Source organism: Pyrus communis, chromosome 4, assembly GCF_041283825.1.
Source record: "Pyrus communis isolate YQ-2024b chromosome 4, ASM4128382v1, whole genome shotgun sequence".
In the NCBI taxonomy this organism is placed as follows: Eukaryota; Viridiplantae; Streptophyta; class Magnoliopsida; order Rosales; family Rosaceae; genus Pyrus; species Pyrus communis.
Genome location: NC_142568.1, coordinates 3,922,763 through 3,935,396, shown reverse-complemented (window position 1 = coordinate 3,935,396; position 12,634 = coordinate 3,922,763). Strand labels below are relative to the sequence as shown.

The window sequence follows — 12,634 nt, the reverse complement described above, 5'->3', positions numbered from 1 at the left end:
AAATGAATAAAGTGATGAAACAGCAGCATAAGACACACACCCTTGAAAGACTAACTAAGATTCAGCACACATCAACCAAGTCAACACATTAGATACATCTTATAAATGACGTATGTGAAAATCAATGTACGTCTTTGGCAGTGTCGCACTGTCAAATGCATAGCAGGGCGTTTGCGTCACAGCGCCTAGCATTGGACACGTCCTAAGGCCGTACTCATATATTATTTTCAACTGAAAGGACTAAACAATCATCTCAATAAGTTATTAGTTTTACGTTTATACTTTAAATTTATTGGTTAATTTAGTTAAATTATCATTAAATGTTTTCAAATCTAATAATTGAATTTGAATCAATGATTGTAACTGAGAAGTTGAGTCTCAAAAAAGGGGTTACGAGGAGGGTTACATTTGGCCAGCCTAATGCCCTATTGGCCAAATAATAGCCTGGTAGGCTCCATAAAATTATAGCCCAACTATCGGTTGAAGATAAGTGTTTGGACAAATCAGACCATTTTTCACGACATTTAGCCCTCTTCATTGGAGATGACCTTCAGGATACAAAAATGGCATACAGACAAGTCATTTGCGTCGCAACGCCTGGCATTGGACACGCCTTGAGTCTACTCGGAAAGGGACTTGGGAACTAATAATTTGGCGGGGGTTCCCAGCCTCTCAACAAACTCTCCTCTTCAAATTTTTGAGAATTTCACATTTAGGGTTTGGGGACTTTTGGTTTCTACTCCTCAATCTCAAATCTCAAATGGATTAAATAAAATTGAGGCATGCACCTTAGTGCAGGTTCGCTCCTCACCTTTTCCCTACTTGCACCTTCATGCAATGCAAAACGAACTTCTTATATAATGCAGGCATTGTATACAAGTACATTTCGGGACGTCATTTAAGTTAATCACAAAATTATCTCGCTTAAACATAAAAAATTCTCACTATCAAAATTGGGACACAACGACGAAATCAAGAGCAACATTTAGTTCTTGAACCTGGTGCTCCGACTGATTCCCGCATTGATTCCAGTGGCCTCTCCACCATACCGACCTAAGGGCTTCCTCACCTCCCGCACCTGTCCTTTTCTACTCTTCACTGCCTTCTGGTGCTTCAACTGCGCACACACAGAGAAGGAGATGAGTTTAACAACAGAGCAGTCATTTAATAGGCTGCAACATTACGCATGTTCGATTATTTGATCAAAATACCTTATACTTCTTTCTCGGATTCTTGATCAGCTTCTTGCGAGCACAAGTAAGTCCCCTGTTCTTCTCCATCTGGTGTAGATGTGGAGGAAGAAAACAATATGGTGAGCCAACAAACTATGGTAAATATTATACAGCCAATTAGATGAGCATACTCAAAATTGGCTCGTAATTACCTGATACGTAATATGGCGTTTCCCATCAACAGTTTCAATATCAACCAAAGACAGAACTGTCGAGGACCTGCAGAAGCAAAGCACCAACACAAATTACCAACAATAACTAAAAATCACCAACCCCCTTCCTCAACCAACAATAACTCAGAGAGTAACATTGATGAAACCAAACTCGTACCAAAAAGAATGAAACCAAACATGAAAATATGGTTATCAGATCATTTTGATTAACATTTATTGTACAGCAACTAAAACAATGTAGCAACTAACCACAATGAAAAATGTACCTCGAATAAATCTCAGCTTTGGCAGCAAGTTTTGCAGCTCATTTTTCTTTCACTTGTTCGTAGAAGTCATCTTCGGAATCTCCAGTTTCACTATCCTCCATCTTCACATCCCCAGCATCCAAAATAGTGGCATTTTCATCTCTAGCGTCAGCCTGAGACTTGATTCCAGCTCCTGCAAGCACTCGAAGCTCATGTTTTCTCCGCCTTTCCCCAATATCATCTCGCCGAGGTAAATCATCATCGCCTGAGATAACCTTCTCAAAAAAATAAAAAAATAATAAAAAAGAGGGGGAATGACTTCAAAAATTATTTTGATAATCCAATGATATAGTTGATCCGAGAATTATACGCGCACAAATTAAACCCTCTTTTTGTCAAATTGTAGTAAGTATGTAAGTAGGGATCGTTCTGGACCGGGGATTAGGAGGGATTGTTAATCACTTGGATTTGACTCAAAAACGTAAAAACACAATATAAAACACTATACTAGACTCAAAGAATGCAAAACTAAACTTTAAAACACTAAAACAAACCAAAAAACTCAAACATCACCCAAAACACTCAAAACTGCCTTAAAAACACTTTCTGGGCAGTTTTGAGCACTTTGGTGAATTTGGACGAATTTGTGTAACAAATTGGATCAAAACACTTATAAACACAAACTAAATTGATTTCTAATTAAATTGGACATTAAAGTAAAGGGGGATTTAGGTTTTGACGAAATTAAACTAAATGAACAGATTGTAATTAAAATAGAATGTAAATATGAATATGATGAAAGTATGAATGGATGCTAGCCAAGGGGTTCATCTCCACACATGTTACACTTGCATAATAAAAAGATTTCCAATTGCATTTCAATAAACCATGAATTCTCAATGCTCCAAGTTAATTAGATCCACTTAAATTAACTTTCAGATTTCCCTAGATTCATTGGATTGAATGGAATACGCATTACAACCAAATTATTCCTAATCAAAGTCTCTAACTATGGAATACGCATGATAGAGACATTCAACAAAGATCATTAAGTTCAACGGAAATCATAAACATCGACTAGACATTCATAACTATGGAATACGCATGAAACTTATGCCAAGAATTCGTTTAACGCGATTGTTTATAAGCAACCTCCACTACTTGTGAATATAAGTTCATAACTATTAGGTGAAACTCACTTATATTCTAGCGTCATATTCATGCATGAAAATTAAGCGTGCACTCTCAATAAACATACATAAATAAGTTATCAATCAAACGGTTAAACAAATTGAATCCACAACTTATGAAACGTAATTAGAAGTAATCAAATCAAAATGCAAGCATAAACATATATTTCGAATCCCCCCCTAGCCAAGGGGGGTTTAGTTCCTCATACGTACAAAACAAAGAAAATTGAAATTAAACATTGAATTCAAAGGAAAAGAAACATCTAAACATTCCAACAACTCAAACTTGAATTGTATGAACGTTTAGGCCCGCTTCTCTTCCTCTTTGTTGTAGCACAAGGTCTAAGGTGAGTTTTGGGGATTATGGATGATGTAGAATGGAGTGGGGTGGTAGGATAGTGTTTTTGGAGGGATGGGAAGCCACGGCCAACGGATGATTTCTGGATATGAATGTGCACGGCACTTTGGATTCTAAGGGGATGTTGTTGGTGTGTATGGATGATTTTCTGAATATATGGAAGAATGAATGAGAATTTCTGAATATGGGAATGAGTTTTGTGGCTGCAATGAATGCTTATTTATAGGTGGAGAAAGGGGTGAATGTGCATGTGGCTGATTTGTGGTGCAATGATGAAAGGAAAAGTGCATGTGGATGATTTGTGATGCAATGATGAAAGGCAAAATGCATGTGGCTGATTTGTGGTGAGTGGGAATGCAATCTGAAATGGGAAAGCATGTGGATTAAAGGGGGAATGCATGTCGCTGCAATGGATGTTTATTTATAGGTGAAAAAGAGGGAATATGACAGCTAGGAGGTTGGTGGAAAGCTGGAAATGCATGTGGAGTGGCTGCAAGGTGTGAATGATTATGAATGCATGTGCAATGTTTTGGGAGAAAATGGGAGTGCATGTCAATGATGGTGTTTGGTGCTGAAAATGAATGTGTTTGCATGTGAATTAAAGCTAGGGTGAATGATGATGAATGCATGTGGATTAAAGAGTGAATGGTGGCTGCAAAGCGAATGAATAATGAAATGGGAAAGCATGTGCAAGGTTTTGGTGTGAATGATTGAATGTGCATGTGGCTGCAATGGATTAGGAATCATTCAATTTCGTCCATCCTCTTGGCTCCAAGCATATGATATCCATTCCAATCTCTAATTTGCTCCAAAAGGCATCCTTTTGCATACTTTGCCCTTAGAACCTGAAAACACACAAAAGAAGCATAAAGGACTAAAATAACTAAAGAAACATAACGTAAATGCACGAGAATAAGCCATTTAAGTCGCATGAATATGCTCCTATCAATAGTTCAGCATAATGACAAACCACATCAGGGTCTCTCTTTTTCTTTTGAAAGAAAAAAGGCTGTTTGCGAATTTACGCCCAGAATTTTATGGTCACTAACAGTTTACCCCTAATGGTCAAATTTATACTCATCAAATTTTCATCAAAGTGTCATATGATGGGCAAGTGCAGAGTGAAATTGGTATTTTCAACACGAATTGGGGTGAGAGGAATCAAATCCAAAAGTCTCCAAACTTCAAAAAGTTGGGGTCAGGATGTGATGTTTCCATGAATTAAAGTTTTGCTGATATTACCAAAATATCAGTCGAAATTTTGGCGAAGTATCAGATATTTAGACAGAAGATTTGTTTTACGATGGAAAATCTTCAGTATTTCACCGATTTTGAGCAAAATATCAATGAAATTTCAGTATGAACCCAGCAGAAAATTGGCCACGTTCGGTGCAAATACGTATTCCCTAACTTCCCCTCTATCGTGTGACCACATTGGTCCTAGCTGGGTCACACAATACAGAGGGGTAGTTAGTGAACACGTAATCTCACCGAACTTGGTCAAACGGAGGGGAAGTTAGTGCAACACTTTATAAAGCAGTTGCTCACCATTTTTATATTTTGATCAGTATATCCATGAATTTAGACTACCGATATATCCACCTACCGATATCTAAATCCTTGGATGTTTCTGACCCAAATTGGCGTGGACAAGACTAATGTGCCCTCTAAAGTGAGACATGCCCAATGGTGACGCTATTAGACAAACAAATTGAATGGAATGTGAAAAATAAAAATTGACAAGGGGGAAAATTTTGCTGATTAAGCACCAAATTTTCCAAAAAAAAAAAAAAAAAAAAAAGTTTAGGGGACAAATTGACGGATTCCTAGAAACAACATGGTAAGGATGGCCAATGGATACCCATTAGGTGTTACATTGTATGTGTTAATGGAAAGAAATGCAGAGGTTTATTTCCTGTTTGAATCTCTTGAGGAAAAATGAAGACATAAATATTATAAAGTTCAATATGTTTCATACCTAGGAAAGAAGTCAAAAACAAGAATTGATTGGAAGGCAGCAGTGACGAGGTCAATACCTTCGACTTGCACGACCGTTGTTCAATCCATGGACGGCACCCTCAATATTTACAGTGTCATCATTAAAATCATCATATGATTCAAGCTTCCTGTTTACTCGCAAATTGGTTGAGTTAACTTAGTACTCACAATATAGGAATAAATACATACTATAAAGTATGGAAGCAAAGTGGTACCCATTCAATGGCTTCAGAAGTTTCCTGGGTTTATCAATTTTCGGAGTGATGGAACTGAAGACACCTTTCTGCTTCAACTTTTCCTCAAGGGCAGCTCTTACTTTCAACATTTTCATGCTCTGTACATCAACTTCATCATTCTGCCACATACTAAGAGGTCAGCATAAAACAAAATGATAATCTTCTTGCAGCCACAAAGAGAAAAGGAGTTACAAAATTTAGGAAAGAGAACAGAATCAGATACTCGTAAACAAATATGCCATGTATTAACCTGAAATTTGCATTTTCCCACCTGGTTTTCATTATCCTTCAGAGACTCCGGTATTTCTACCTTAGCAATGTCATGCACTGCAGTGAATTAAAGTATGAATCTCTTAAGATATCATTGCTCAAAACAATACAATGTATACTGCTCAAAGACAGAGATTAAAGCAGTATCTACCACAGCTGCTGCTTCTCCCTCAACCAAGACAGGTTGGGGTCCATATTCTTTAGAAAAAGAATCAGATGCGTCAATAGAAGTCTCCTTACCCGACTTTGCCACTGCTGCCACCCAATTATATTTGTTTAAAATTTCCTCAAAATGAGATGGTAGATTGCCATCAAGTTGCTTCATCTGTAAAGGGAAACCCACATTAGCCAATATCTTTGGAACAATGAAACAGCATATCGTCATACAAACCATTACTATAATAAGAGCAAAAGGAAACCAAACTCTATACTTCCATATGTAATTGTTAATCTGCACTACGTAATTGTTAATCTGCACTCTGCAGGGACCATTATAAAACAAAATTTTGACTCAAGTGGGTTGTAATTTTCCTTTTGCCCCACACCAGTTCCAGTTATAAACAATACCAACACTAAGTTGCAATAGTCATCCTGATCTCAAACGAGACCTTTAAATTGCAAATTAAATACGACATAGTTCCATTGAAACCAATAAAACATAAATTTGAAGATAACAATTAAAAATCCTTAATTAATTGGGACAAAAGTTTAGGAGAGCAATTCAAGGAGAGGCAGACAATCTAACTAAATTTATAGTATCAAAAGGAGAGTTGCTTACTATCGAGAGAAGGGACACATTCTCATTATTCAATGATCACCGATATTCCATTTTTTCAAAAGAAAACATGTAAATAAAATAGAACTCGAGAGATGGGAGCAAAAGCACTGCATCAAATGTATATGCAATTTGTACACACATATCTGAATATTATTTACTTTTTCAAATTAAAATCTTTATGGAGACCGTACCCAACTTATAGATCTGTGTAAGGCCGGCAAGTTCAAGATGCTTTAGTGAGTGAGTTAAAGGAAAAAAGACGACCTTATTCAACAAAATCTTGATCTCTATTAGGCAAGCAAGCACTGGATGGTCACGAACTGGTTGTCCTTCAGACTTGAGAAGAAGGTAGAATGTTATTGCTTGGCAGTAGGAAAGCAGAAGAAGCTCCTTAACCTCTAAATAGCGCATCCCTCCTTCCAACATGACCTCCCCTTTTTTAACCTTCAGAAAACATGAAAATTTCAATATAACAACTTAACACACGACCGAGCAAATGTATTAAAAACATTTGCATGTAACCAGGGGAAAAAAATCATACAAAATTAGACAATAAGAAGAAACCTAAAGAAACTTGACCCTTAGATGTACAGAAATTGAAGTCTAAAATCATAAGAGCATATTTACAGCCAGAAGGAACCAAATACATGGATGATTATGAATTTATCCCAACACATTAACTCCTTAAAGGGACTGATCATCATACCACTACATCTGCAGGCATTCATATAAACATGAGTCCTGTATCTTAAAATCAGCGTATGCTTTTTAGGAGAATCTGTGAGACATTCCCTATCTAGTTTTGTTATTCCAAATTTGCCGCCTTAAGTTTCATCTAGGCATAGGTTAGAAATTATTTTGAATTTGCAGCAAATATATGCAAAAGGAAATAGAAATGTTACCGTCACTTCTTTTAGAACAGTAACATTATTTTGGGGCCAAAAATAAATCCGTGGGACAGAATCAAGGAGTAATACTAAAAATGATTTAGGTGTAATATATAAAATAGATTCCGGATGCAGACATGAACATCCCATCTCCAGGCACGATTTATTTTATTATAACTATAAGCAATGAAACCCATGAATGCACGTATAAAACTGACAAATAAGAGAACAGGGAAAAATATCGACATTGCAAAGCCTAAGAGAAAAAGGGAGACCTTGTCAAGGAAACAAAAAAAAGTAGAAAGGAGACCTTGTCCAGAAAACAAAAAAGAGGAACAAAGGAAACATCAGAGTGGGGTAAATCCATAAGAATGACACTAAAAGGCTTTGCTTCAACATCATGAAAAACAAGACACAACATTATCCTGAAAAAATTGCCTCTTTGCTCTTCCTACTAAACCCTCCATTTTTTGTAATAAAAATAAACCTTCGTACCAAGATGCCAAGAAAAGTGTTTTGCAGTGACACTTAAGAGTACATTCAAAAGAAAATTAGGATAGCACTTCAAATTTGACGACGTATAGGTAAATTTTGAAAATACCAAAACAAAAAGAACAATACCTTGCCCAGAAGTGGATTCACTTTTCTTTCAAGCTCTTCATGTGCATCATTCAGCTCTAACAACAATCCAACTAATTCAGGTGCGGAACTGGAGGGAAAAAGCATTAACTAAGCAGGGTACAACAGAAGAGGCAAAGTGCCAAAGTAGAACTAAAATAAATACAAAACACAAAGATGTGCAAATTTGAATAAGAGACAAGGCAAAGGAAAATCTGAACTTCTCATAATCCAACTGGAAAAAAATAAAAAAATGTGTCAAATCAAACAAAACGCTGCACAATCACTTGGTACAAAACCCCAAACCAGTCCAGTTGAAAATACTAAAGTGAACATCCCCTGTAGTAGGTACATGTAGGTCGCTCCATAGAAATAACATGAAATGGTAAAAACTGCATAGCACATTTGAAATATCAAACTTCATAGCACTCAATCTTTAATTTAAAAAGAAAATATAGAGATGAAAAAATTTACTTATATACTTAGAAGGTCGCACTTATACTTTAATTTTTTTTAAATATATATAAATGAAAAACCTTACTAATATAAAACATCCATTTGCTCCTCTTTTGACAAGGCACTCAAATCTTTCTTCACCTCCTCATAAGCTGTACCCGTGCCATCTGCAAGATCGATTCCCACTGGAAACCTTTTTGTACTGTTTCCCTTCATTGAAATTTCCTGTACAAATAAAGAAATTTGATGGACATTTGAAAGAAAAATTACATCATAATCCCTCTTTTAAGTTTTGTTCAGACTATATTTAACATTTTAAGTTCGTCCATTTTTCCCGATCCAAAGAAGAGATTCAAAAGAAACCCTTGTCTTCAAACCTCACCTCAAAAGTTAATTCCTCATCATTCTCATTTTCCCAAATATCGTCAAGCCCATAGTCATCCAGCGTTGAAAATTTTGCCCTTTCTTTCTGCAGCCTCACCACTTCTGATTCTTCCTCTTCAACAGATTCATCGTCACTTGATTTTTGCTACATTAATAACAAATAACTAATTTAAAAAATCAACACAAAAGAATATTAATGAGTACACAGGACTCCTGCTACGCACATTGTGATTAAATTTGAAAGGGGGAAGAAAAAGCATAAAAGAAAAATTGTCAACAGTAAACTGCAGTAAGTAGAAATAGGTAGGTGTGTGTGTGTGTGTGTATATATTATAGCACTTAATGTACATGCCCTCACCTCAAAATCACCATTATCAACACCATAATAGTTTTGCTTCTTTCCACCCCATACAGGTTTTTCTTCTTCCTCGTTTTCTTCATCATCATGCATTTCATCCTCAGCACCAAACTTCTCCCTTAGGAACTTCTGCTGCCTAACAACTGTAAGCATACATAACTATGAGCAATTATGTAACTTCAAAAAGGGTGTGGTCATAAAACTTAAAACTTGTAATAGCCACGAGAATGTCAAGAAAGATACTTTTCACGAGAAATTACATAAATATAGTGATTTTTCAACCCAAAAGGAACAAAGAGTTTCAAGGTAGAATAATGGAGTTTGAAACAAGGTAGTTTGTTCGCTTGTTGAAAATAGAATCATTCATACAATGAATACAAAGTGACCAATAACATATGTACATTTCATTTATGCACCCTGTCAATGTGTGGACTAGCAAAGCATAAAATGTCAAAAGATGATTACTTTCTTCATCTAATGGAGACCCATTCCCATCTACTTCATTAAATATTTATTCTTGACAAAAACTCAATTTTCCAAAGATTTCAACAGTGAACTACGAAATCAAGCATAATAGGAAGTCTTTTCGTAATTTGAAAATTACACAGGCCTAAGGATTTCATCAATAAAAAAATAAATGAAAAGAACAATGCAGCAACTAAAAACCGATTCTGCATCTCTCTAACTAAAAGAAATCAAATTACTAAATGGTTGTAAAAGGTCCATAGCAACTTTAGAACTTGATGAAAGGGAATATAATGAAAAGAAAACCTCCAAACCAAAGACGGGTTGCTCGTTGTCTTCATCGGAATCTCCATCCTCTTCATTAACATCAAGAGGGATTATATCTCTTTGTTTGTGAACTGCAACCAAAGAATTCAGTATAACCCATCATTTTCTTGCCCAAACAAGAACCATACACATCCATCAACTTCAAAATATAAAAAAATTAAGCAAAAAGGAGACTAAACGTCTATTAAACCCGTTGCTTTCTCAATGCGAATTCAATTCTCTTGCGATAGTGATCATACCAAATGTGAAATGTCCAAAACTAAGTTTCATAAAACCAATTTCAACGAGGTATTAAACAAGCAAACACCAACTCAATTAACAAAACAATAAAAATGATTTTAGTTAAAGTAACATACAGGCATCAATTTCGTCGTCCATGTCGTCGTCTTGAATGGGACTGTATTCATCCCGGAGCTTTCTCTTACTCTGAACTGGATTTCCATCGCTTTTCTTCAGACTCTTTCCTCTCTTGCCCATTTCGTCGTCACCTTACCTCTACAAAATCAAAGCATATGTAGCAGTTGAGTATTTGGTTCTACAAACTATCATGGTGCAACGAATTCAAATTACCAAACAATGCAAATACTAACTTTACTGTACTTTTCAGGTTCACAAATAATACCATTAATTTTGTAAAAAAAATAAATAAATAAAAAAGAGAAAAAAACAAACGGAAGAAAAAGAAGTTAAACTCACTGTGAGAGAGAGAGAGAGAGAGAGAGAGAGAGAGAGAGAGCTGGGTTTGAAGGTGGCGGGGTGCGGCGCCTTTTGGTATTTATTTCCCTGATAACGCCGGAAATCAGATGACAACGTGCGGTTAAACCAAAGAAAATATCAGAGCCGGACGAATGGAGAAGAAAGAGAGTAAGCAGGTAGCCGTGTATTGAAAAAAAAAACTGCTTTTGTGGAATAACTAGCCGTGAAACAAAGCCTAGAGGTTTTAGTAAATATTTTTGTAAAAATGCTTTTGGAAAAAAAAATAATAATAATATTGTAGCGTTTGATAAAGTTTGATGTAAAATAGCTGTGATTATATGAAATGATCAAAAATAGTATAATACTAAATGTGTCATTAATTTAATTTTCTTAACAAATAAAGATGAATTACTAAATATACTTTATTTTTAAAAGAAAAATATTTATAAACTTTATCTTAAACATATAATTCAACGTTTAACAAGAAATTATAACACAACGTTTAATAAGAAATCATAATCTAACATTCAATATATAATTCAACATTTATAATATCTATTCACTATACAACAATTACTCTTTATCTTTTCTTTTAGGGGTGTGCTATCCACACATCATTTTTACTTCTCACACACCCCTTATTAATTTATATCTATTGATCTTCTTCAATTCATCCGATCTGACGGCCGAAAACTAAAAAGGTGTGGGATAAATAAAAAAGGGTGTGTAAATATCGCAATCACAGCCTTCTTTTATTATGGAATCATCATTTTTTATTTTATTTTCTTCTCCAAGGTTCGATTCTTCTCTTTTGCAAAACCTGTATTTTCTTTACTCTTCCGCCACCCACTCCCTCTCTCATCCTTCTCTCTCTGTCTCTCTCTGCCATATCCTAAGGAAGGCTGGGTCGCCGACAAATTGTGACAACCTGTTCCTAATTTTACGATTTTATTAATTTTAAATGAGTGCATTAACGAAAATGCTGCTAGAGGCGAAATCGTTGATTTTCGTTGACCAACGTATAGTGAGACGTACAAAATATTCTTTTAGCGTATTCTCGGTACGAACGCGTAGGCGCAAGCAGAATTAAAATTAGAGCTACGGTTAAAGTTTTACAGAGGTACAAATCCGAAAGTATTTTTGAAGAAATCACTATTTTAATTATATTATATTATTTTATATCACTAAATTGTTATGCCACATGTGTGTGGCTAAGTGGGGAAAAGAAAGGAATCGGGGAGGAGGAGAAACAGAGGATAAGGGATTGGGCAGAGCTACCCAATTGGAGGAGAGAGGATGAAAGTGGTTTGCCCAATCAGGAGAGGAAGGAGAATGAACTACCCAATTAGGAGAGGGGAAATGAGAGAAATGAGAGGAGAAGGAGAATGAGAGGAACCAACTCAAACTCCTTTGCAACCCTTGCCAACCCAGTTCTAACCCGAAGAGTTTTCCGGCAATTCTCTGCCATTTTTCTTAGGAATTTCACCAAATCACCACCTAAAAACTCCCCACCAACCTTCCATCTCCATTTTACACTCAAGATTGCAGGGGTTTTGGCCCTGTATCATGAAGAACGAACCATACGGGTTCGTGGGTGCACTGCAACGATTTCCTTCGACCACCACGTCTAGTTGACTCCCCTTGAGCTCAAGAGCAAGGCCCATACACTTGCAAGGCCATCGGAACATCAATAGAGTCAAATCAAATTCCACTTTTTCTAGGGTTTCCTGTTGTTCTAGGATGATTTAGGGTTTTTCCCAGCCAAATTGGTCTTGGCCACAGGTATAAAACTTACTCTACTTATTGAGATCTTCATTCTTGTAAAATTTGGTAATTTTTAAAAATAGTTGAATTTTCCGGTGAGCCAGGGCGTACGACGGCGCGTGGGGCGAGGCCTCACCTGCCCTTCCTAGACTAATTTGGTTACTCTGACTTTATATGTGGTGTTCAATCGACGAAATAT

General features: G+C 36.1%; 1 protein-coding gene across 1 annotated transcript; it reads right to left on the bottom strand.

Moving 5' to 3' along the window:
• Positions 1-844: 844 nt before the first annotated feature.
• On the bottom strand, positions 845-10,798 carry LOC137723257 (protein THALLO). The gene is given in 16 exon segments (XM_088693204.1): positions 845-1,117; positions 1,212-1,280; positions 1,385-1,451; positions 1,672-1,971; positions 5,235-5,324; positions 5,412-5,551; positions 5,683-5,759; positions 5,943-6,027; positions 6,745-6,924; positions 7,989-8,076; positions 8,527-8,666; positions 8,824-8,970; positions 9,184-9,342; positions 9,955-10,046; positions 10,332-10,470; positions 10,672-10,798. Coding segments are annotated over 15 exon segments (1,887 nt in total). The 5' UTR covers positions 10,453-10,470; positions 10,672-10,798; the 3' UTR covers positions 845-985.
• Positions 10,799-12,634: the final 1,836 nt, after the last annotated feature.